Source organism: Trachemys scripta, chromosome 14 (genome assembly GCF_013100865.1).
Source record: "Trachemys scripta elegans isolate TJP31775 chromosome 14, CAS_Tse_1.0, whole genome shotgun sequence".
NCBI classification, from domain to species: Eukaryota; Metazoa; Chordata; order Testudines; family Emydidae; genus Trachemys; species Trachemys scripta.
This window is the reverse complement of record NC_048311.1, coordinates 37,867,481-37,894,073: the sequence shown is the minus strand read 5'-3', so window position 1 is coordinate 37,894,073 and position 26,593 is coordinate 37,867,481. Positions and strand designations below refer to the sequence as shown.

The following is a 26,593-nucleotide window of genomic DNA, read 5'->3' as shown; positions in this document are numbered from 1 at the left end:
GGAGTGACCTCCACAGCCGGTATTCGCGTGATGTAAATGGGCCCTACTGGTCCCGAGCTCCCCATGTCACTTGGGGCTAATAATGTCCTGGACAGACTCACAGATTTCCCAGGATAGTGACCTGAACAAAGGGATGATCCTGGGAAACCTGGACAAGTGGCAGCCCTTGGTCCTGTCCACACAGCACAGTAACACCCAGCTCAGCCGGGTACAGGCAGCCAGACACGTGCCAGCCCAGGCCCCTGGCAGGGATGCTGAGCTGCCAGGGTCACTAACATGTTAACTCTGCTGTGTGCCACACACCATGCTTGGAGCCCCCGGGGCCCAGCCCCAGAACACCTGTAACCTAGACTCATGGCAATGCAGGGCTGGAAGGGACCTCGAGAGGTCACCTACTCCAGTGCCCTGTGCTGGGGCAGGGCCTAGACCCTCCCCGGCAGGGGTTTGTCCAGTTCTTACAAACTACCAGTGATGGGGATCCCACAACCACGTTCCAAGATTCGCTTCTGCAGGATGTGAAGGACCCAAAGTGTCTCCAGAGTCTGGGTGTGAAAGTTCCCAGCGTGTCTGACCCAGGGCCGGTTAATGAGAGTGGAGGGCGGCTGGCGCAGTCGTTAGATGGAGACACCTGAGCCCCGGGGCTCTGAGACGGTCTCTGTGACTATTACCTGCTCTGGGAGATGCCCAGGTGCAGCTGCAGAGGGTCCGTGCCACTCACAGCATCCATGGCACGAATGGCTCTGGGCAGAGAGTTCGGGCTGGAGCCAAGTCTCCATTTTCAGCCTGATTTGTGGGGGTGAGATCACGGACCCAGCGGGCATTTGTCTGCAAAGGGCAAATTAAACAGCAGCTCTCGAGTGTCCTGAACCTGGCCTGCCTGTAACTGTGCATTTCTGGGGATGTTGACAGTCACTCACTGCAAGTCACTGGGATTGGGGCTCCTAAGTTGCTCAGACAGGTTTGCAGTGGAACTGGGTGAAATGTTTTGGACAAATAGTTTATTTGCTGCAAAATTATATTTCGGGTCAACAGAAACTATTCGCGAATCCACGTCGAGTTTGCTGTCAAGTTTCAATTAAGAGAAAAAGCTGCCGCTGCTTCCCCTCTAGCCTTTAGCCCAGCGGCTGGGCCCTCAGCTGGGAGCCCCAGGTTCAATCCCCCCATGTGATGCCATGAGGGCTCAAAGCGCTGGGATCCGAGTGACATCCCCCTGTGTCTAAACACTGCCACGGGCACTGGGCCAGAGCGTGGGAGTGAGAATGACTCTGCAGCCCAGTGGGTCAGGCCCCCACCTGGGAGCCCAGAGTCCAGCTCCCCTGCTCCAGTGACCCTGTAATTATTGATCCATAACCCCAGTGACGGGAGGGGTTACGGCCCCTGGCACATCAATGTCTCAGGCCGTGTCTGCTGGGCTTTCCTTGCACTGATGTAGCTGCACTGGTGCAAACCCCTAGTGCAGATGCGCTGTGCGGGTGTGAACTGGGACTGGCCCCTGGTGCAGCTTCTCCCAGAGGGAGGGGGCAGGAAGTGGGGAAATGCCCCCTCCCTTCCCCACTGCCCTGGCCTCATTAGCAACAGCCTATTAGTGCACATTTACACCCCCCCAGAATCTTCCACTGTACTGCCCCCCCAGTGAGCCCAACCCAGACCACTGCCCCTGTGGGGGTGGGGCTGGGCCCGGTGAGGGGAGGGGCTGGCTGTGGGGTTTGTCTGGCTGGAAGGTGGAGCCCGTGGGGCCTGCCAGCATGGAGAGTCCCAGCTGCTCCCCCTGGGGCAGAGCTGCACCTCCAGTGTGTGTGGGAACAGCACCGACCTGCTCTGAGCCAGAAACCAACCACACATGGCCCGAAAGCAACAGAGATTCCCTGGGGCCTGCCTCTCCCTCAGCCCTCTCTGGCTCTTGCCCCTCCCTTATCCTTCCCTCACCCCTGTGAGGGACCCTGCATCTATTCTGACCCCTCACCCACATCCCTCCCTCTCTTCTCACTCCCTTTCTGCTCCCCTGGCCCCTGCCCCTCTACTCCCACTTTGCCTCCTTGGCACATGCCCCTGCCCTCCACCCATCTCTGCCCTGCTGGAACTCACCCGTCCCTTCTCTCCTGCCCTACTGGCACCTTCCCCTCTCCCCCAAACATCCTCTGCATCCTGGAGCCCACCCATCACTTCACACCCCTGCTATGTCCTGGCATCCACCTCTCCCCTTTCCCTCCTCTGTGCCATGTCTCTCACCCCTCCCCTCACCCCCATCTGCTTCCCCGGTGCCTACCACTGCCATCACCCCCCCACCCTCTGATAGCCACCTCACCCCTCACCCTCCTCTGCTCTCCTGGCTTTTGCCCTTCTTACTCCCCTCAGCCCTCCTGGCACCTGCCCCTCTCCCCACCCTCTCTGCCCCCTGACACCCGCCCCTTCACTCACCCCCCTGTGCCCACCCTTCCTCTTGCCCCACTCCCTTCACACCCCTCTGCCCCCCAGGTCCCGCCCTTCTCCACACTCCTCTCTCTGCCCCTCTTCTGTTCACCTGCTCCTTCAACCCCCATTCTGCCCCTTTGGCACCAGTGCCTGCCCATTTGCTCCCCCTCATGGTTCCACCTGCCCCACTCCTCATCATCTCACCCCCTGGCAGCTCACCCTCCCCTTGATTTCCCCTGCCCCATTGGAGCTCCCCATTCCCTCACACCCCTCTGCCCCCTGGTGCCTGCCCCATCCCTTGGCCCCCGCAGCCTCCTGGGGTCTGTCCCCTTCTTCTCACATGGAGCCCACCCCTCCCCTCTCCCCCTGCAACCCCCTGGAACCTGCCCCTCCATTCACCCCCCTCTGTCCTGCTGGTGCCCGTCCCTTCCCTTGTCCCCCCATTGCCTTTGTGCTCGCCCCGCCCCTATGTCCCTCCCTCCACCCACTCTGCTCCTGTCACCTCCCCCTCCCTTTTCCTCTCCCAGCATCTACTTGTCCCCTCCCCCACCTCCAGTGACAGCTTCTCACCCTCCCCCGCTCCTCCTGCCCTTTCCCCCCATTGTCTCCTCACAGTTAGATGGGCCCTGACTCCCCTCAGGCAACAACCCCCCCCAGCGATTAACGGGGGTTCAGGTTAATTTCCCTTTGATCTCAGTGACCAGCCCCTGCCCCCGGCCCTGACTCTGTGACTCTCTCCCCAGTGGATGTGACTCTGGATCCAGACACGGCTCATCCCAAACTTGTCCTGTCTGAGGATCGGAAACGTGTGAGACTCGGAAACACACGCCAGGATCTGCCCAACAACCCTGAGAGATTTGATCCTTGTTACTGTGTCCTGGGCGCTGAGGGGTTCGCGGGCGGGAGGCGTTACTGGGAGGTGGAGGTGGGAGACAAGACAGGCTGGGAACTGGGGGTTTGTAGGGAATCTGTGAGCAGGAAGGGGGACATCACACTCTCACCTGAGGATGGATACTGGGTCGTGTGGCTGATGAGTGGGGGATACAAGGCCTGCACCTCTCTCCCAACCCCGCTCCCTGTGAGCATCAGGCCCAGCCGGGTGGGGATTTTCCTGGACTATGAGGCGGGCGAGGTCTCGTTTTACAATGTGACTGACAGGTCCCATCTCTTCACTTTCACTGGCATCTTCTGCGAGACACTCCGCCCTTATTTCAATCCCTCTCGCAACGCTGGGGGTGCAAACGCGGCTCCCCTGATAATCTGCCCGGTCCCAGCTCAGGCCGGAGGGAATCTCTGTCCCTGACAGTGACCCCGCGGCACAGACTGTCCCCTCCCAGCGCTGCTGATCTTCCCGCCCCAGTGGTGGGGGCCAGTTACTGCAGCAACTGGATTTTTTGTGCTGACTGGACACTGCCAGTTTCCCTGTTCAACTGGAGCTTCCAGTCGAAAAACAGACACCTGGGAACCCCCAGCCCTCACCTTTCCCCGTCCCCTGCCCCAGGGGTAGCAGATGGGGGTGGATGGGGTCATTTACTCCTGTCAGAATTTTCTACCCCTGTGAAAGCTCAACATAAAATATGAAAGAAAAAAGATTATTCTAATTTAGAAAATATTATTGTAACAAGGTGTAAATACAAGAACATTTTAATTTATATTTCAACACTATTTCAAAAACAAGCATCTAAACGTATTTTTAGAACTGGAATTATTTACATTTATTTTTTGATTCTTCCCTCAAGTCTATATTGAAGTTTAACTTCTCTAAATAACGTCATTTGTATTTCAACTGTGGAATTTCAAGAAATCCAAAATATTTATCTTAACAAAATAAACCATTACATTGTCAGAGGAGGTTATTCGGTTATAATGTATATGTGTCATAAACATCACAACTACACACATGTGCAGCTGCTCTCTCTCGCTCTCCCCCCCTCAGTTTATTGTCTTGACTGGTTCTCTCTGGAAGGCAGGGCACATACACCCACCTCCTGCACTACATCTTTGAAAATTAATAGGTGAAAAAATGATAGAATTAATTAAGCAATATATTTAAGTGAACTCACCCAAGATTATATAATAGTCTTTGAATTTCTGTCAGCATTAAGTCATTTGATTTTTAACTTTCTATCTACATATAATTGGTAATCAAGATATGACCCTTCCTTTCTTTTTCTCACATCAATTAACAAAACAGAGTCCCCACGGTGTCCTCTGTACAGTGTGACTTCGCACACGTGGTGCCTGTGAAGTCATGATGGCAGGGGCAGGGTCAAGCCAACGAGGGCGGGCCCATCCTGTTCCAGAAGTTCTGCAATGTCCAGTAGTCTGCAATGTCCAGAAGTCAGTGGCCACCCTACTTGTCTACACAGAGGGGTTAAACTGGATTAAGTTGAGTTAATTTGATTTAAAAACGTATGTGCACACATATCACGATCCTTCCCAGCACACTAATTCTGCATTCATGGTGAACTCTGGAGTCCTCTTACAAAGTGGATCCCCATGCTGCGAATAAAGTTCCATCCGTCTATTGTTTGAGTGCACACAATCCTGCTGCACACCACTTTGGCAGTCCTCCAATAGCTATCCCACACTGCTTTGCAGGGAACTGTTATTGACCTGTTTACCTGCGTGTCCTCTGGTGTCTGCTTCCCAGGATGACCCATCCCCCATTTAAAAGTTGGGATGGGGCCAAATTTTGCCCATTTCCTCCTGGGTTTGAGTGTCTCGTGGTTGCTGCAGTATTACCCCAGGAACCCTACAACACTCCTTGAGCAGCCTCTGGGAGCCGCGCTGAGACCTCTATCTCAGCGACATTGGGGAAGAAGTGTTGATTCAGGAAGCTCTTGTAGCCAGTCACTGTGATTGAGATCTGTCTGTGGTGTCACTGAGGGGCCGTGACTGGGATGCTGACCAGGGCCTGATAAAGGAATTTACATCCCTGTTACACCCAGTGACCAGCACAAGAGAGACATTTATCTGCACTGATAGGGCCCCACTCAGTGTTACCTGGCAGGGCTGTGTCTGCGCAATAGGGGGAGTGGGTTTGGGGGATTCCCAGGTCCTCTCAGGGCCATTCACTGTGTTATCTGACTCCGAGATGGGAACCTCCCGGCATTTCCTGCCCTGGGGGAGTCTCTGCCCATGGAGTGGAGTGAAACAGCCCCAGGGGCCAGTGCGGAGGTAGGAGTGAGAGCGCCGGGGCCCTGCTGTACGGGATGCTACAGACTCAGCCGTGTGGGGGCGCTGGTCCCAGTGCAATGAGGGGTGGAGTGAGCTGGGGAAGGGGATTCGGTGGCTGGGCCAGCGGAAGGGGAGTGAGACCCCTGCCTCAAGGCTGTGTGAGTGATGGGCCCAGGCTGGGTAAATGGGACCCACTCACAGGAAGGAGCCCAGGCAGCTTGTCTCCCATTCTCGCCACGTGTTCACCTGACCACACAGCTCCTCCCCAACTCCACGTCCTTCACCTGGGCATCTTCCTGTACAACCGCACCCCTAACCCCTCCTTGATCTGCTCTGTACCCAGCAGCTCCCGCCCTCGGTGCCGTCTGTGGGGAGGGAGCTGGTGAGCCTGTGCTGGGTGAGTGTTGTGCTCGGGTCAGACAGGGGAGGCTGGAAGCAGGTTGGTTTTGCAGTGTTAAAAGGGCTTCATCGCACACACCTAGTAACACGGCTGATTTAGCAGCCCACACACACTATGTGCGTCATGAGATCCTCACAGACATTCACTTTCCTTTGTGTTTCTCTCTGTATCCCCCTTGTGTGCTGAGATGCTGCTGCTGGGTGTGACATTAACCCCGTCATTTCACAGACCCATTAGAGATGTCATTGGGATCCATGTTACGTTATTCTTGTTTTCCTGGCTTTAATTCCTGGCCTGGCTGCCTGACAATGAACAGAATTGGGAATCGGGACCATGCAGGCAGGGCCAGCTCCAGGCACCAGTTTAACATGCAGGTGCTTGGGGCGGCCAAGGGAGGGGGGCGGCACGTGCAGCAATTCGGGGCCGGCAGGTCCCTCACTCCCTCTAGGAGCGAAGGACCTGCCGCTGAACTGCTGCCGCCGATCGCGGGGTTGTTTTTGTTTGTTTGTTTGTTTTTGCTTGGGGCGGCAGAAATTCTGGAGCCGGCCCTGCATGCAGGGACAGAGCGGGTTGTGCTGGCCCCTCCCCTGCCATTTCCCATGGCCCCAGTGGGAGGCCAGCAGCAGAAAGGTCAGTGCAGACCAGGGACATGTGCTGGGAAGGTGCTGTTGAGGGGAAGCCCAGGATGGAGTCAAAGCCATGGAGCGGGAGTGGGGTCACTACACTCACAGAGCTGCTGATCGGGATCAGCCAGGCTGGCGAGGAGCTGCTCCCAGGATATGGGACAAACTCCCGCAGGAGCTGAGAACGCCCCTGAACATCCCCACGCTGGGTTCCCAGTGCCAGGGGACGTGTCAGACCTGCCCCCAGTCACCAGCGCACAGAGCACGGCAGGCACCACATCCACCAACAGATACACAGAGTGAAAATCCCTGACCCTGGGGAGAGAAGGGAGCAGGAGAGAATCCCAGGGGACGAATGCGAGTCGTGTGGCTGGTGCCCGGCTAGACGCACTGGGACCCTGCGGGGATGAGGGGCTGTAAGGACTGAATAGAACAGAACAGAACGTGGGGGACAGTGCTGCCTGGCTGCTAACGGGCCAGTGGGCTGGACCCCTTAAACTCCCAACTACGCATTAAATATTGATGTAAAATTTTCTGCAGACTGTGTCCCCTTCCCCCAAATTATTTATAATTAACGAAACCCAGCCCCGACCCCAACCACCAAGAGTCAATCACCTGCCCCTCTGCTGCTGACCCCCACCCCCAAGTGCCATAGGATCTTCTGGCTCCATCCCCCACCCTGCCCCTGTTAATGCAGCATCACTCAGGGCTCCCTGATGCCATGTCAGTGGCAGGGCTGGGTGGTGGTGATGGTGGGAAATTAAATTTAGATTTGTGACCGCTCTGGGTGCTGCCTGAGGGGAGGAGGGTCCCAGTCACACACAGAGCAGCCCCCATTGGGTGGAGAGTGACCCCTCATGCTGCTCCGTCTGGGGCTAAAACCAGATCAGGTCTCGCCAAGTGACCTTTCCATGACTCCTTGTGTTTTTCCCACACTTCTGTAGTGAAATTCACTGAAAATTCTCATGGCCCAGTCACAGCCTTATTGAGAATCACAGGGACAGGAGGGAAATCGGAGGGAATTCTAGTATCAGTATTGGATTATGGAAAAAAGCATCAGAATTCAGGAGATTTAATGTGAATATTCAATAATTAAAGGGGAAAACTCAATTCTGCTGGAGCAGCAGCGGCTCGGCCTGGGCTCCTGGTTCACAATGGCGGCTGCAGCAGCATCTGTCCAGGGACAGGAGCGAGCAGCCTCCCCTCCCTGAGCAATAGCCAGAGCCCTCTGGTGGGGGCAGCTGGGGAAACAAACAAACCAGAGACAGAGACCCAGAGAAACGTGGCCCCTGCTGCCATTCAGGGCCCCACAACACCCTCCCTGGGGCCAAGTTCCCATCAGCCCTGGTGGGCCTTTATTTTGGCCACCCCCAGAACAATCCCAGCTCCCTCTAGACACCCCCCTCCTGGGGTGTCCTCATTTCTGTCCCCACCAACTGCGTCTGAGGAGGGGGGAGGCCAATGTTAATGTGGCTGCATCCTCCAGACTTTCCACAGTCCCTCATCCTAGCTGTGGAGGGACCCATCCAGACATGCAGGACTGTGGTCAGAGATATGTCTGAGAACAGGAAGTCTCATGGGGAGTGTGAGATGTATATTGAGAACTGGTCCTAGGGTCAGTATTTTCTGTGGCCACCATCTGGGGGATTCTATTGTTTCTGGTTCTGTTTTTGAACATAAAAAAATGAGGGGCAAAAGCAGCGGGGGGATGGGGAGAAATTAACAAAGGGGAAAGTGAGGCTGAGTCTCAGGGGAAACATCCTGGCAGTGAGATCTGTGGGGCTGGGGAACCATTCCCCCAGGGCCAGCGCTGGGCACCCCATTATTCCATGTTACCTCTGGGAGCCCTGCATCACCAAGCCCCCCGAGACCTCTCAGTGCCTATCAGCTGAAACAGCCCCACAGCCACCTCTGTGCCCTGCTCTGGGCCTCTCCCTGTGCTGCCTGCAGCGTGAGTGAGGCACAGGCATCGGTAGCAGCCTGGTGTATTGCAGCCTCCAGGATTCCCCAGTGGCAGCAGGCGGTGCTGCCCCCCACAGTGTGTCAGCTGTACTGCACAGCAGTTACATTCCTGCTGGGACTTCACTCCACCCTCCCCCAAGGAGGAGCTGCCCCAGCTGGTGACAGGTCTCTGCAGGGCCAGGGCCCCTAAGCAAGAGCCCCTGGTGAGTCGCACTGGAATACCCAGTGCAACAGGAGAGAGTCTAAGGAGAGATCCTGGGGGAAGCAGAATCAATTGTGAACAGGCCCTAAAGTGCCAGGGCTCAGATCTTTTGGCTGTTCTGCCTGTAGCTAGTTCCATGAGGTGAGGCCCATTGTTGTGAAATGAATGAATGAGACTGAATTTCCCCTCCCTGTTCCTCTCCCAGGGCCCTGGCTGTTGCAGCCCCCCGCCCCACCCCATCTCTAGGAGTCTCTCACCTGCCCAATCTGCCTTGATTTTGAACTGTGGCAGAATTTCTGCTGAGTCTGCATCACTCGCAGCTGGGAGGAGTTAGAGGGAGACTTTCACCTACAGGTGTAAACAGCGCGTGTGGAGTCCTCCTGCAAAATCCCTGCCCTGTTCACCAGCACAAAACTGGCTGGGGCAGGGGCTTCCCCACCAGGAATGATTGTCGCTCCCATTGCTGTAGGTGGCTTCTCAATAGACCACAGAGGTGATTAAAGGTTCAGTTACCCCCAACTCTGTCATCAAGGGCCCCCATTTGCCCACCCTACCCCGTGCCAGGGGCCCCAAGTGTCTCCCATTTCCTGCTTCCAGATTTCTGACACAATCAGGGCAGTTCTGCCCGCTGATGCCTAGAACATTCGCTGAAGTGTTGGAATTGATCAGATGCAGCATTGAAACATTATTGTGTTACAGACAGAGAGGTAAAATGCATTGAGTTGAAGGTAAGGCCTCTGTACATCAAAGCAGCACCCTGGAACCCCCATATTCATCACTGTCGGATAATTATGAAAACATAGAGGTGAAATGAATTGAGTTGAATGTAAGAAAAAAAATACACGTCTGCCGGCTGGCTAGGATGAAGAGGGGTGTTGGGGGCAGAGGAGTAGGCGGCATGGGGAAGAGGGGTTTTGTTCTGCATTGAGGGATGGGGGATTATACAGATGGGAATACATGGGAATAGTTGACAGGGGAGGGAAGAGAGGTTGAGGGCTCACCTGAGAGGAGGAGGTGGGTGTGACGGGTCCCCACTGCACAATCTGGACTATGGGACCACTGAGCCCTCCAAACCCACCAACCGGGGCTGCCGTTCACCCTGTGATGCTGGTGTCAAGCTACTAGCCTTGACAGACACTGCACATACACAGCCATTCACAGGCAGGGACACACCCAGCAGTGTTACATGAATGATCTCCCAGCCACTCATGGACGGTCAATAGGGAGGCTCCAGCCAATTCCCCCCAGCTCCCCTGCCTTACACCCTAGAATTATGCTGCCTTGCACTGGTCAGGAGCCTGGCCAGTGTAAATTCATTACTTACTTCACCACTTCTTCACAGGAATGTGGACATGCACCCAGGGCCGGTGCAAGGATATTTTGTGCCCTAGGCGAAACTTCCACCTTGTGCCCCCCCCTCCGCACCTCCCCCCAGAGCATTGCTTATTATAAACTTTCAAAAATGAATACTGCATAATGTGGCATTGTTCATTAGAATTAATACACGTTCGGCTTGAAATTTTATTTATTTCATTATTTTGTCTACATATTTAATGAAAATAAATGACCGTGGGTCTCCTGCACGTGGCTAGAGTCCCTCCTGTCCACCCTCCATGGATGTGGAAAGGGCTGTTCTGGAGATCAGAGCACAGAGCTGGGAGTCGGGATCTGGCTTCTATTCTCCACCCTGCCACCAACTCACCGGATGACTTAAGGCAAGTTACTTCCCCGTTCTGGGCTTCAGCTCCCCCCAGCGCTAAGGTGTGAAATGGTTCCTTGCTCCTGGGCTGGAAAGTGCAATGCAGGTGGGAGGGGGTGTCTGAAGGCCTGTCTTCCCCACAGGTTTGAGGTGAGGACAGAGTTCCAGCCTCCGTCATGACCGTCCTGGTTGCTTTACTCTGCCCCACACCAATCACTGATGAAGCCCCTTGCTCAGAGAGCTCTGGCCCAGAGCAGAGGTGTCAGTGTCATTCTGGGCCTGATTTTCAGAGATGCTGAGCACCTGCGGTTCCCCCGATGTCTGTGGGAACTCCAGGGTTCTCAGTACTTCTGAAACTCAAGGCAATTTATTTCAAATGCTGGGCCAGGACTGAGCCTGCAAAGGCAGGTCCATATACACCCCTCAATCCACAGCAGATCTCCCATCAATCACACTACAAGCAATCAGGAGAATGATGAGGGCCAGTTGGCCCAATGCTGGGAGTGGGGAGGATATGGCCCTAATGTGGTCACTGAACTTCTACCTAGTAAAGTTACTGGTGCATCTGCTGTCATTCAGTGGGAGAACAAAAATCTATTGGGTGCTGCAGCCTGCCCAGCCGCACTTAACCTGAGTTGCTCACACACTTAACTCCGCTGCACTTAACCTGAGTTGCTCGCACACGTGCAGTGGTTGTGCACCACACAACTGGTCACCCCTGTTACATGAAAATCTGGCTCTGATGGTGTTGTAATTAGACTTAACAGTTACTGCTGCATTTCCTAGAACTGTTGTCCCAGGCTGGCTGCAGACTCAGGCCGACAGAACTGTGTCGGTTAGATGCCCACCACCTTTGGAAGATTTTCCTTGTAGCCATAAGGGCTCGAGACAGCCGTGTTTCTTCACTGAAAACTTGCAGTGTGCTGCTCCTGAATCCCAGATTAATACCTTGTGTGGGCAGGTGCAGAGCTCAGGGCTTGAAGGCCTCTGGTCTAATGGTCCGAGCCAGTGCAGAACTAGGAGCCTCAATCTCCTGTGTTCAAAGCAGGACTCTGACAATGACTCCCCGGGTGATCTTGGGCAACTCATGTCCCTGTTCTCTGCCTTAGTTTACCCCAAAATAGGGCTCTATTTCCCTGCTCCACGGGGCTGCAGGGATGGAGGGGGATGAAGCCTTGGAAGGTGGCACGTGCTGAGGATGGTTACACTTTTGCAGCTCTTTAACCCTGTATCCTCTGGCAGGGCCATGATCCATCCCCGCAGGTGGTCCGGTGGCCACGGTCTCCTCTTCCTTTCCCTCACCCCCACCACTGCATTGCTGTCAATAGGGCCAGCTGCAGGCAGGCTGATGTCACCCGCTCCGATCAGCAGCCGGCAGCCCTTGGGCAGCAGCCACTGCTGCGGCAGGGCGTTCAGGACTGCCAGAGCTGGAGGGAGCAGGCTAGGGAGCGATGCGGCTTGGGGAGGAGGCGGCTCTGGGCTGGCAAGGGGAGTGTGGGTGGGCAGTGATGTGGGGCGTGGCGGAGGGAGGTGGTGGGGCCCGCGGTTGCAGAGGACGCCCGCAGAGGTAGGTGCTAATGCTGCTGCGAGCGGCCCATTTCCCCGCTGGGAGCAATAGTGTAAAAAAATATTGGGGGGCACTGCTTTTTGGTGCCCCCAAATCTTGGCGTCCTGGGCAGCCACCTAGTTCGCCTAGTGGTTACACCGGCCCTGGGCTTAACTCCTCCATCTTGTTGGTAGTTCCCTTTGGTATTTTAGGTGGTTTACCACCAAGTGTGCTGGCTTTTATGAATTTTATTTTTAGGGGCCTCTCTCTCCCCATTCAGTTTATAGGGCATCTAGGAACCTTACTTGTCTTTCTGGATCATAGTATCGTTCCTGTGATTGTCTAGGTGCCTAAAAGTCAGGTGATGTGACACTCAGCCTTGCACTAGCTAGATCCTTTTGTGGATCCTACCCCCTAGTACTTTCTATTCCCTACTTGGAACAGGCTTTAAAGAGGAAGGAAATAATGAAGCCTCCTCTCTCCCTCTGGCTGAGTATCTGCCCCACAGCTCCTAGTAAGGTGAACAATTATTTCTCTTCTATGATTCAGGATATCAATATGTTAAAATTCATTGGAAGGATGAGCAGAAATATTGTTATTCTGCAAGGTGTTAATAAGTGCCATTAATAGGGGGACACATGTAGATGCTGTCATCATTTTCCCTCTTTCAGTATTTCATTCCCTCCAAAGTTAATTGGATTCTGTCCATTGGTGACTTCAACATTCCCTGAAATTCTGGAATGAATTGGATATGACGACATTCTGACGTTATCATGGGAAAGGTCCCATGACGGATGGGGAAACAAAATAGCGAAAGGCAATTGAGCTGAACGTAAGTCCTCACAAGCTTGGCCAAATACTACTTGAATTTTAAATTCAATTATCCAGTCACAACACTGGGAATGGACTCTGTGTAGTACTATTCATCCTAGTATAGTCACAGTATCATTATTATTCCACACTTTATAAATCACACGGTTACTTTTTATAACACATTCTTCTCTCTTCCTGATGACATCAAAATAAGGAAATAAAAAGTCTTTGCAGCCGAGCTAAATATGATCAGCTAGCACATGCCTCAATAAGGCCCAGCCAGAATAGCTGCCTGCAGCTACAGAAACATATCAGAAGGGAAAAGTAGAGAAGCAGAGAAAAAAACGTCAACTTGAAGAAGATGCAAATGCTATTAAAGGAGGTGATTTTAAATTTGCAGCGGAAACTGGAGATGCTGTCAGAGAGCCAGTTGATATTGGTAAAACGTGATAGGTCGAGCACACAAAACTGAATTTCAAGAGGTTGCAGGAGGAGGAGGAGAAGCTGAGGCTGCACCAATGGATGGATTATCCTGCGTTGATTGGTAATTAGTACTAGCACGGTGTCTGCTCTAGCTACAGACAGAAACAGCTATATTAATACAGCAGGGGTATCTGACTGAACTCTGACAATGTTTCACATTCAGTTCCCATTTATTGTGTTAATACAGAGGTAATATTTTAGACATGTTTACAGGTGGGCTTGTTACTTGAAATCTCTTTGACTTCACAGACAAGATCAGCTCCCAGACTGCTGCACTGGGCAGCACAGCATGGGCAGGAGGTGACCAGCCCTCTGTGGAGAAAGAAGTGGTTCGGGACTATTTAGAAAAACTGGACAAGCACAAATCCATGGGGCTGGATGCGCTGCATCCGAGGGTGCTAAAGGAGTTGGCGGATGTGATTGCAGAGCCATTGCCCATTATCTTTGAAAACTCATGGCGATCGGGGATGTCCTGGATGACTGGAAAAAGGCTAATGTAGTGCCCATCTTTAAAAAAGAGAAGAAGGAGGATCCGGGGAACTACAGGCCAGTCAGCCGCACCTCAGTCCCTGGAAAAATCATGGAGCAGGTCCTCAAGGAATCAATTCTGAAGCACTTAGAGGAGAGGAAAGTGATCAGAAACAGTCAGCATGGATTCACCAAGGGCAAGTCATGCCTGACTAACCTAATTGCCTTCTATGAGGAGATAACTGGGTCTGTGGATGAGGGGAAAGCAGTGGATGTCTTATTCCTTGACTTTAGCAAAGCTTTTGATACAGTCTCCCACAGTATTCTTGCCAGCAAGTTAAAGAAGTATGGGCTGGATGAGTGAACTATAAGGTGGATAGAAAGCTGGCTAGATCGTCGGGCTCAACGGGTAGTGATCAAAGGCTCCATGTCTAGTTGGCAGCCGGTTTCAAGTGGAGTGCCCCAAGGGTCGGTTCTGGGACCGGTTTTGTTCACTATCTTCATTAATGATCTGGAGGATGGCGTGGACTGCACTCTCAGCAAGTTTGCAGATGACACTAAACTGGGAGGAGTGGTAGATACGCTGGAGGGGAGGGATAGGATACAGAGGGACCTAGACAAATTAGAGGATTGGGCCAAAAGAAATCTGATGAGGTTCAAAAGGACAAGTGCAGAGTCCTGCACTTAGGACGGAAGAATCCCATGCACTGTTACAGACTAGGGACCGAATGGCTAGGAAGCAGTGCTGCAGGAAAGGACCTAGGGGTTACAGTGAACGAGAAGCTGGATATGAGTCAACAGTGTGCCCTTGTTGCCAAGAAGGCTAACGGCATTTTGGGCTATATAAGTAGGGGCATTGCCAGCAGATCAAGGGATGTGATCATTCCCCTCTATTCGACATTGGTGAGGCCTCACCTGGAGTACTGTGTCCAATTTTGGGCCCCACACTACAAGAACGATGTGGAAAAATTGGAAAGAGTCCAGTGGAGGGCAAGAGAAATTATTAGGGGGCTGGAGCACATCACTTATGAGGAGAGGCTAAGATAAGTGGGATTGTTTAGTCTGCAGAAGAGAAGAATGAGGGGGGATTTGATAGCTGCTTTCAACTACCTGAAAGGGAGTTCCAAAGAGGATGGATCTAGACTGTTCTCAGTGATACCTGATGACAGAACAAGGAGTAATGGTTTCAAGTTGCAGTGGGGGAGGTTTAGGTTGGATATTAAGAAAAACTATTTGACTAGGAGGGTGGTGAAGCACTGGAATGGGTTGCCTAGGAAGGTGGTGGAATCTCCTTCCTTAGAGGTTTTTAAGATCAGGCTTAACAAAGCCCTGACTGGGATGATTTAGTTGGGAATTGGTCCTGCTTTGAGCAGGGGGGTGGACTAGATGACATCCTGAGGTCCCTTCCAACGCTGATAGTCTATGAGTCTATGGTACTGAATGGAGAAAGCTGAGTGTCTACTGGCAAGTTCTACAGCTTTCCCTGTGCTGGAAAAAATAATCTGTTCTTCAAGCTATAAGTAATCCTGAAGTGAAACTGACAGCAATGATCAACATTTATAATTATTTTATTTGTTATGTTGTTTGTGTGTAATTAGTAGTAAATATTGAAATGTGATATCATTTAAAAATTCTTCATCTTGACAAACAATATCCATCAAAAGGCAGAAGAGGATAAGAAATGGGAAAGGGTGATGGATTTCTTCACAATTTCTGAAAACCCCTTCTGATCATTTTTACTCATAATTTCTATAGATCTGCAGACTTAAAGTAAAATTCCATTGTACTGATTTTGTGTGTGATGTGAGTGTATACAGCATCAATTTCTAAGTATTGTTCCCAATGTTTATATAAACAATTCAGAAGTTCAGCATTTCTCAGCATAAAACAGTTATTTCTGGCTATCAGTTAGAGGAATGAGTTCCTTATTTTGGAATAGGAAAGGAGTCTAGTTTTCTGAGTGATAATTTCTGCACTTATTCAAATCAACACTCACACTATTGCATGTACTGCAAAAGGAATATTAGTTGTGACAAAGTTCATCCTCTACCTTGGTGGGTCCTGCGCTTATTGGCGGATTTGCTCGCTTCACAGATTCACCCTGTGGGTCAGAAAACAGTCCAGAGACCTTCCTCTCTGGTAGAACCTATAGTCCAGGTCAATTCCTCCTGTGTTTGATCAGGAGTTGGGAGGTATGGGGGGAACCCGGGCCCACCCTCTACTCCGGGTTCCAGCCCCGGGCCCTGTGGACTGCAGCTGTTTAGAGTGCCTCCTGGTACAGTTGCACGACACCTACAACTCCCTGGGCTACTTCCCCATGGCCTCCTCCCAACACCTTCTCTGTCCTCACCACCGGACCTTCCTCCTGATGTCTGATAACGCTTCTACTTCTCTGTCCTCCAGCAGTATGCCTACTCACTCTCAGCCTCTTGCTCCCAGTTCCTCTCACACACTTCCACGCCCCTTGGCTTGACTGGAGTGGTACACTTTTATAGCATCAGAGGGACCTTAATTAGAGTCAGGTGCTTAACTGCCTCACCTGACTCTTAGCAGGTTAATTGGAGTCAGGTGGTCTATTAGCCTGGAGCAGCCCCTGCTCTGGTCACTCAGGGAACAGAAAACTACTTATCCAGTGGCCAGTATATCTCCCTTCTGCTACTCTGCTGTTCCCAACTGGTCTGGGTCTATCACATATTTTGTATCACGAAATAAATTTAATACTTTATTAAACAAATATACATAAGATACGTAGCGACCAGCACTCTAAGATGACCCCGGTTCTATCTTTGAATGAAATAAATGTGTCTTTCACGTGTCCAATTTGGAAAATGACAACAAAGTTAGGGACAAAGCAGGAAAAAGATGATAGATCAGGAAATCTGACTGGTCAGATTTTGCTGCATACTGCAAATCCTACACAATCAGAAGAACATTTTGAAACAAACAAACAAACAAACAAACAAACAGTCACAGATGGAAAACACTTTTATTGGAAGACCCTCCAGAAATGAAAATACCACAACGGAATATGGAAAATAAAATAAAATTCAGTTTGAAAGGGGCTCTTATTTTCAGCAACTCACAGAAGTAACTGGTATTGTCCAAAAATGTGGAATTTCATTGTCTTTATAGTTAGGCAGGACTTAATAACATGACTCAGTATAAAAAATGAGGAATTATTATAGAAATTATTTTTTAAAATCTAGTCTTGGGGACTCTAAATAGAGTGGATGGGAGAGTGGGCAAAATGAGAAGATCCAATATCCCATTTCTTTTCCTCTAAATCGAGCATCAGCATCATACAGACGGCAGCAAGTAGTGGAGGCAAAGGGAGGATGAAAATGACTAACTTGCCCTTTTCCAGTCTCCATTCAGGCCATCCCCCAGGCACTACACACAGACTTCCCCCACTCACATCTCTTTGTACACACTGTACTATGGAGCTAGTAAGTAATTGTCCTGGAGCAGGCTCAGGGCCCTCAGCCTCCTACGGGAGGGGCAGTGGCAGCTCACACACCTGGGAGCCGCAGAAACCGAGCATGGCAAGGAAGGAGCTGGGGGGCACATGGGGGCCGCCGCCTGCATGCATCTGCTACAGCCTGCAGAAGCCCCCGGGGGGAAGCCGGGGCGCAGCCTGGGCAGGAGGGGCGGGGGGCGCGGCTGCTCCCCGATAGTGGCGCCGCTGCCTTTGCAGGGATGCTGCCCCCCCTGCACCGCACCGGCTCCTACATGGCTTGAGCTCGCCGCCCCCGTAAGCCGATGCTTTGGATCTCTGGTCCTCCAGAAGGTGGCTCCTCGCTGCCGAGCCAGGGCACTGCTTTTTACCTCCAACCACTTGGCGCCCTAGACGACAGCCAAGTTCGAGGGGGGCCTCTCGTGTTCAACTGTGTAGTCGGTGTCATCCCCACAATGAAGAGTCATTGAGTGGGGTGATCCAGGGGAAGCAGCTCAAACATCCAATGAGGCTGGACAGGGGCAGGACATCAGCACTGCAGGGGAGGGGTGGGTGTGGCAGTGACATCACAAGGGCCTTTAGCAGGACCTCAGCCTATTGGACAAAGGTGGTGGGAGGCAATGATCTCACAGAGAGATCTTGACATCAGCCAGGCAGGACAGGGGCAACCTTGGAGATCCCTGTGTCTTTGCTTCAGCACGTCTCCTTCTTGAGGTCTCTCCTTGAGGACTGACAGAGAATTCACTTTCACGTATGTGAGTGCAAGGAGGACCCTCTTCAGAGTTTTCTCCTTTTCTTTTATTGATTTTGCTCGAAAACAGACGTCCCTGTATAGAAGGTAAGAGCCTCCAAGAGGTTTGGAACCTGTTCAGTCTGATCCATCAGGTGCCGGGTTAATTCTAGGAATGGAAAACACAAGATTGAGGTGGCAGCATTGTATTCCCAATGTAGGACTTGTCCCTTAGAATCACTGGGGACATCTGGGGTTTCTCCTTTTCGTTTTCCCATTGAAATTTTTAACCCCTTATTTCCTGGGCTCTATCCCTGCCTCGGGGGGGGGGGGGGTTGTTGTCTGTTAGTTAGAACAGGAGTCAGGACTGTTGGCTTCTCTTTCTGGCTCTGTCACCGCTTTGCAGTGTGACACCTTGGGTAGGTCCAATGGGAATAGGGTTAATTCTCTAACTCCAGGCAGCAGTGAGCCTGGGGGAGATAAGGGATGTTCAAGCAGTCTGTGAAGGAGAAAGGGATGTTTACAGGTGTTGAATGTCAAGAATTCTAAACTTTGCTAAAATAGCTAGTGTAGAGAAACAAGAAATAGTTGGGGCCAAACTTCAACTATTGTCTTTTTTAAAGCCCATTCGGGGATGTGAGTCTCAGAGAGCCATAGAGAGGGGGAGAAACTTGCCCAAAGTCCCACAGATCAATAGGCAGCAATGGAACCAGGAGTGACACTCCCTCTCAAAGGCAGGGGGAGCGGACATGAGGGCCTGGTTGCAATTGCCAGCTGTGGGAGGGAGTGTGCAGATTAGTGAAGGGGTCCATCCATGGCTCTGACACTCGGTGTGACCCTGAGCTGGTAGCTGAGGCCCGTTTGCCATCAGTAGGTTTGGGGTCCCATTGCTACAGCCCAGGAGGGTTGGGAGGCTCCAGGAAGGTATGTAAAGTGCTGGGATGTCAGGATCCTGGAGCCGCTGTCACCTCCGCACTAGGGGGGTGTTCTGCACCCCGCTGCTGCTGGCTGAGTTTCTCCATCCCTTGGCAATAAGACAGACTCTTGTTTTCACAGCCAGTCGATCTCCCTAGTTTCATCACCCTGCCTGCTGGCTGGGCAGGGTAACTCCTCGGGTACCACCCTCTCCAGCCTGCCTTGGGCTTGGGGAGTGAGGAGGAGGGTGAGGGACATCTGCTGACCCTGAACATCCGCCATCCATCATACCATCACCTAGAGCAAGTGAGTGGCATTAGGGTTCCTTAGTGGCTTCCCCTGTATGTCTGGGGAGAGGCAGAAACAGGGGGAGAGAATATTTCCAAAGGGGGATTTCATTTGCAAACAGCCCCCGATAGCCCCTCACTCTCCGACTGGGCAGGGGCTTCTTCAGAGCCATCTCCAGTGTGTTTGGAATGGTCCCAGCAATGGGGCTCCCAGCCCTTCCCTTGTGGGACATTGTTCCCCAGACTGAGAGTCTCTGAGCTGGGCCAGACCCTGTGAGCTGCTGAGCATGGAAATCAATGGGGAACGAGGAGGGCCCCGGTCTTCCTGTGCCTAGGGTCTTTGTGACTTTGACATCTGGAATGGTCTCCCAGGAGAAGTTCGGACTCCTGGGTTCTGTTCCTTCTCTAGCCTGGGTCGGGGAGTGTGGCCTGGGATGACAGGAGGCGGCTGCTCGTCCAGAGTAACCGATGGTCTTTGGGACTAACCCCATTGCTCTAAAAGGAGGAGATTTCTTGGTTATTGCAGCAGCAGCAGGGCTTACGAGGGGGAACGTTGGGAGCAGATCATGCAATGAACTCCTGCCAGTGTGTGTAGCTTGCACTCCCTGCACTCCTGTGGGGGGAGAAGGGGCTGCTCTGGTTGGAGCAGAGATGAGGAGGGACCGAAAAGGCCCATGAGTGAAAGGCTGCCTTGACACCAGACTCACACCTGCTCCCGCTCGGTTCCAGGATGGCCAGGCTCCTGAGGATGTTCAGGAAGAAGGCTCTGCAGGTGGCCCCAGAGCCTGAGGGAAGCAGCTGCCATCTTCCCATGGGGCAGAGCAACCCCTCCGTCCCCGCTGGCGGGGAAGCAGCTCCCGTCCAGGCCAGAAGGCGGAAGTGCCCAGCCTTCTGGCAAACAAAACCCGCTCCCGGCGCAGGCGCCGAGCTGGGAGAGGCCCCGACCAGGCCCAAATGGAGCTGGCTCAGGATGTGGTTTTGCAGACAGGACCCAGCCCAGAAGGGGCACCGGGCAGGGTGGCTCTGGGGCTTGTTGTGTGGGCAGCAGCGGCCCCAGGATCCCAGCCCTCATTCCCAGCAGGAGGCATCACCCTGCCCAGTCACTGAGGGCCTTCCAGCCCCCTCAGGCCAGGAGGTGGAAGATCCCTGTCCCAGCACCAGCAGCTCAGCATGGGACAGCAGCAGCACCTGGGACTCTGGCAGCAGTGACGCCGGTGGACGCTGCTGCTTTGTTCCAGGTAGGGAGCCAGGCTGGGCTCAGGGAGGATTGAGGACGGGGATATGAACACCCTGGGCCCAGACACTCTCCCAGTGATATGGTGGGGGGAGGGGTCCCCAGCCCAGGTGTCTGGCCTGAGACACGTGAACCCCACTGACATCAGCAGCAGTCACACAGCTGCCCCTTCAGCAAGAGGAACTGGGGGTGGGGGTATCAAGAGCTGCTGCCACTTTGGTCCTAGATGCTCTAGGGCTGGGGGAGTCGGCACCTCCCATGGAGTCCTGGACAGTGGAGGGGGGGCTCTCTGCTATGGGCTTCTGAAACTGTTGGGGGCTGGAGGCATCCCTGAGAGGGAGGTGTGGGGCTCAATCTTCCCTGGGTGCCTGAGGTGGGAAAGGGGGTCTTTAATCCTGCTCTCCCCACCACGCCCCTGTCCTTCCCCCAAGTGGCAGCAGGCATCACCCTGTTCCCTTCTCTCCCTGGTGCAGGGACCCCCAGGGATTCAGAGGAGGAGGAATGGGTGGACATGGCCACAGATGAAGCTGCTCTCAAGGTCATCAGAGAGCAGCTCCAGTACAAAAAAAAGTACAAATGTTCCCCACCTGGGCTGGAACCAAGATTGTCCTGTCACTTCCCAGCATCCCCACACCCTACCGAGGGTCTTGTCCCTGATGATCCACCACCCCTACGGGGGCCTTTTACATCCATGATGTGGGACCCGCAAGTTGGGGGTGTTTGTCCCACAACAGCCGAGGTCTCCTCCCCCCACAGGCACTGTCCCAGTTCCTGATCCTGCTAGGTTAGGAGTCGTGGGGGATTTGGACAATAGGCAGGTCCCCACAATCCCCCATTGAGGGCTAAGCCCCGGAGCTGGTGTGGGTGGGGCAGGAAGGTCCCTAGCTAACAGGTTCTCTCTCGCTATACCCCACTCCTGGTGGGTACAGGATGAGGGGCAGCAGCTCATGTTCCTGCAGGCCATCTACCCCGCGTGTCTCGCTGCACAGGAGAGAGGGCAGGATACGCTGGAGCCGCGCTGCTGCAAGGCGGCTGTGGTGAAGAGGATTGTGGTGAGTGAGACACGTCATATGGCAGCTGGAGGGAGAAGAGAGACATGGGATTGGCAGAGTTATCACGGGGCTAATGGGTGGGAGCTGGGTGGTGTTGGAGGGGGCAGCAGAGGGCAGGGATTGCTGGGGCTGAAGGCTGGGGAGAAGAGAAGGGAGAAATTCTGAGATTGGGCAGTGGGGGAATTGTGGGGCTGGGAGAGAAGAAATCACATGGTCCCAGCTCGGTAGTCGGGATGGTGCTGAATGGGGGCAGTTTTGACAGGGAGGAGGAAAGAAGGGGATTGGGACTGAGCTGGGCAGGAATCCTGGAAGGGGACAAGTTTGATGGGCAGGAAGAAATCGGAGGAGCAGGAGGTAGTGGGGGATCCTGCTGGGCATGTGGGGCACTGGCTGTGTAATCTCCTCACTGGGAGGTGTCAGTAGGGCCCGAATCTCACACGCTCCTTTGTCTCCTTCGTGTCTCACAGAAGCTCACTGAGGAGCTACCTAAAGTCTCTCCACCCAGTGCCATCCTCGCCAACTCCCTGGTTGCAGTGGGCAATCTCAGGTACAGAGACAGCCCCTCCCCCCGCTGGCTCCCCTACCCCCAGTGCTGCTCAGGCCCAAGGCTGGGAGTCACTGTCCCTCCCGCTCCCAGGTCACCTCCTAAGAGTGGCTCCTCTGGCAGAGCTGGTGGGGTGGGAAGGTTCACTCTCTCCTGGTTGGGCTGTTCTTTTCACTCCAATAACATTACAGGGGCCTTGCGGGAGGGGCTCACTCCCAGGCTCAGATACAGGAGGGGCAGCAGACTCCAGGGAACAGGCGCTATTCCTGTCCTGCCACTGTCTGTCTGTGATGCCTTGGCCTTGTCATTCCCTAGCTCAGTGCCTCAGTTTCCATTCTCGCCAGCCTGTGCCTATATCCCTGTGGTTTCGTGTCCGTGTTGGCGACAGTCCCACCCCCGTACTGCACAGTCTAATACCAGCTCCTCTCTCTTGCCAGCACCATGAACTCTGCCCTTGAGCCAGACCTAGAGACCCACCTCTTGCGAGCTGCCCTTCACTATGTCTTCACCCTGGGCACGGAGAAGGACACCACCCACCTCCAGGTACATCCTCCCCCTCTATCCTCCTACTCTTCCAGAGTGGTCCTTGGTCCCTGCTCCCTTGATTCGCTGGAGCTCCAGATTTAGGGATGGGGTAGGCAGAGATGGAACAAGCAGCAGGGTTGGATCCTTCCCTCCAGAGAATTACCCCTCCCTGGGGGATTCCTTTCTTTCTTTCTTTCTTTCTTACTGTCTTTCTTTCTTATGCCGTGTTTTGCCCAGCAGCCCAGCTTCCATCCATAGCAACTTGGCTGTTTCATATTCTTCTGCCTACAAGGCCCTCTGCAGAGACCTGCTAAGCTCATGGATCAAAGATCCAGGTGTCATCAATCCTTGCTAATTGCCTGCAGTGGGATGTGAATGAGAGAGGCCAAGATATGTGTTTGGGAGTCTCACCAGTGCTTCCCAGAGACCCCTCTTCCCATCCTGTGGCAGGTGTAGGCCCAGTTTCCCTAAGTCTGACCCATGCTTTGCAGGCTCTGCACAAAGTCATGCCAGAGCTCCTGGATGCCATGCTGGGGAACCTGCTGGCAGAGTCCCCAGATGCAGACAGGCTCCACTACATCTTGGAGGTGAGCCCCAAAAGGAGGGGTGGGAACCAATTTTACCTTAACTCTTTGGGGGACTGGTAAGGAGAGACTGGAAGATCCATTTTCTACTCTGTCCTCCTAGCTGGGTCCCCAGTGGACCGTCCCTGGTTGGGGAGGTCAGTACAATGCAGTGTCAGGTCTTTCTTTCTTGAGGGACAGAGGAAGGAGCTGGGACTTCAAGCCAGAGCTCTGCCTGGTTCTTTCGAACAATAACCACAGGGCCCCTGGCTGCCTTGAGGTGTGAGAGTCTGAAAACCCACCCTTCCCCCGCCCCCCCCAACACACACACGCCATGAGATTCCAGAGATGGTTCTCAGAGAAGAGGCACATGCTCCTTCCTAGAGAAACAGGAGGACCCCAGGGAATCAGCCCTTCTCTGACATGCTCTGAAATTCCTGCGGGGATTGTGCTCTCAGTGACTCCCTACATCCCACCAATGATTTTAGTAGCAGGGAAGGGCGAGGGTTCAGTCTCCTTTCTGGTGAACTGTTCAGGAATCAGGAGTTCTGAGAAGATGGGACCAGCCCCGACACCGAACCTTGTCCCAATCTAGAGAGACCCTGACAAGTTGTGACCTGCAGGATACAAGCTGCGACCTGGGGGAAAGAATCCCCTTCTAAAGCTCTGTGATCAATGACTCAGCTATTCCCCCCTGCTCATAATGTCTCGGGCCCCTGGGGCTGGGGGAGGGGGGGTTCATTTGCAAAGCACTTGCACCTGCCCATTGATCCTGACCTGCCTCCTTTCCCCACAGTATGTCAACCTCTGGATCGTGTCCAGGGTGTCGCGAGAGAGAGCCAGGGCCATTAGGAGCAGCACAACCCTGCTCAGATACACAGTCACCCTCCCTGAGTTTGACGTAAGTGACCTCTGACCCCAGCTTCCTGACTCCAGGCGTAGACGGGCTGGCTCCAACGGGCTGTAGGATCTGCTGCTGCAGGGGCAGTGGGTTAGGAGTGTTCCTCATGGGGAGGCAGAGTCAGAGCAGGGAGTGAGCCTGGCTTGAGTCAAATTCTTCTTGTCCCGGTTAAGTGTTGTCCCTGGGCCTTTAAGGGGACCATGCTCCAGATCCTGCTTGGCATCCCAAAGCAGCTCCTGGCTCCCTTGGCAGCAGAGCAAATGAAGGGTCTATCTCAGGCTTCTCTCCCCCAGCATCTCCTGCAGAGGGGCTAAGGGGAAGGCGCCTTCTGGCCCAGGGGTACAGGGAGCTGACAGGAAAATGCTGATGGAGTCCCCTCTTCTCTCCCTTCCATTAGATCTCAGCAGAGTTCCCTAGGATGGGTCACCACGTGGCACAGCTGGCTCTGTTTTCAGTGACCCAGACAAGGACATCAGCCGGCAGGCCAGGGAGGGGACTTACTGGCTCTACCAGCTGCTGCTCCAACAGAGGGGTAAGGAACCCGCTGGGACACGGAACCCAATAGGGGACTGAGAGTGACCATGGGTGCATAATGGGACCCCAGACAATTTCTCTCAGACTGACCCCAGCTGGAGGACAAGTCTCTCTCTGCCTCTGTTCTTCTCCACTCCACTGTGCAGCCACCAATGGGATTGGAAGGACACAGAAACTGCAACCAGAAAGATAAAAGTGCCCACAGCCCGGCTCCATGCGCATTCCCACACCTTGCCCTCTCTGTCTATTTCCCTTTCTATTAACTCTGCTGTTTTAGATAAACGATGGCACTAAATTAGGGGGCTCTTCAGGGATAGCAGATAGAGTTTTAAGGCCTGAGTTCTCAGTGGCACGGGATTACCAACCCCAAACTTTTGAAAATCATGAGTCAGGACCCCCAAAACGATGCAACCACCTTTTATGAGACATAAAAATAAAAATGATGATAAATGTTGAGTTCTTTCGAGTTGCTTTCTGGCTTCTCAGCCCTTTAGGCTGCACTTAGATCACCTTTTTATAGTTTTTCTCTGTAACCAAGAAACTTCCTTTGTTTAGGAAACAAAAGCCAAGAGTCTCACCTCGTCACATGCTTCCAGGAGCTGGGGCTTTAACAAACACACCAAATATCAGGCAAAACCATGCTCTGAAGTGTCCCTAGCCTCTGTTTGCCAGAAGCTGGGAATGGGTGACAGGGGATGGATCACTTGATGATTGCCTGTTCTGTTCATTCCCTCTGAAACACCTGGCATTGGCCACTGTCAGAAGACAGGATACTGGGCTAGATGGACTATTGGTCTGACCCAGTCTGGCCATTCTTATGTTCATGAGACTCATTATAAAATCATGAATGTTGGCAACACGTTTGACACTGCGTCTCCTTTACACTGAGGCAGAGATACCTTAGCGTATGTCAGAATCAGGCCTTTGAAACATTGATTCCAGCTTAGCCAAGTTTTTGGCCTGTGAATTGAATATCCCTAGACTCGGAAGGATGAGATTTTATTGGTAGATGTCAGTAACTGTTGATTTCACTGAACACACACAAACCATGGGACAATATTTCCATTGATAAGTGAAAATTTCAAATAGGCACAGTAAGAAAAACGTTGCGTGAGAACTTACTAGAGTTTGATTTCAGGAGATTTACTTAGTATATTTGGACATGTGATGCTGACAATTTGTGTTTTAACAGTTACGCTTTTAAACTTTTTGAATCTCCGTGTCTACTGTCATAAACTAATTATTGTCTGACTAAAATATTGTCTGAATGCCCCCCCCAATTTCCCACAACTGTGAACAATAATATTGATAAAAACTGAAACTTTGAAAGTTTAAATAGATAAATATATAAACATTCTTACAAATAAATATTAATCTTATCAGTCAAAATTACATATTAAATCGAATGAATTCTGCCAAGACTAAATATCACTCCTTAGACACGCAGTTCTGTCAGCTCATCAGGACAAGGGGAAGCTGATGTCCATGTGAATCCCCAGTGACCCCCCACACCAGCAGAGGGGGCTGATTGCAGGATCGGAGCCTTATTGGGACATTTCTCACCACAGCCCCCAGGGCTGGAACATTCGGGGTGATCTGTCTCCAGCTCAGCGAACAGCCTGGGTCAGTTCCAGGAAGGGAAACACCCAATTGCTGCTGCTGCAGGCGGGACATATTTCTGAGCTCAGGAAAGTGAAACTAACCCTGTTACCCTGTCCACAGGGAGCCATGGCCACAGACAGCCCCGTGGAAAGTCTCCGGGAGGAAGCTACATGCCCCATCTGTCTGGAGTATTTCACAGAACCTGTCACTCTGGAGTGTGGGCACAATTTCTGCCGAGCCTGCATCGCCCAGTGCTGGGAGGGATCGAATACAGCCGTCTCCTGCCCTCAGTGCAGAGAAACTGTGCAACAGGGAAACCTCAGGCCGAACAGGCAGCTGGCAAATGTTGTAGAACTAGTCAAACGGTTGAGTTTACAGGCAGCAAAGGGAGCAGAAGAGGAGAGGGTGTGTGGGGAACACCAGGAGACTCTGAAACTGTTCTGTGAAGAGGATCAAACTTCTGT

At 52.9% G+C, this 26,593-nt stretch overlaps 1 protein-coding gene across 8 annotated transcripts in view; it reads left to right on the top strand.

The window, feature by feature from the left end:
• LOC117886918 (butyrophilin subfamily 1 member A1-like) overlaps positions 1-26,593 on the top strand; it is a 75,087-nt gene that overhangs the window by 30,937 nt on the left and 17,557 nt on the right. For 7 of the 8 annotated variants that reach the window (XM_034789061.1, XM_034789066.1, XM_034789063.1 and 4 more), the window contains one exon: positions 3,156-4,258. The exons of the other annotated variant lie outside the window; for it this stretch is intronic. In XM_034789061.1, the coding sequence (XP_034644952.1) occupies positions 3,156-3,715 (560 nt within the window). In that variant the 3' untranslated portion in view covers positions 3,716-4,258. Of the gene's footprint in view, positions 1-3,155; positions 4,259-26,593 lie in introns of those variants that run through there. 8 annotated transcript variants of the gene reach the window in all.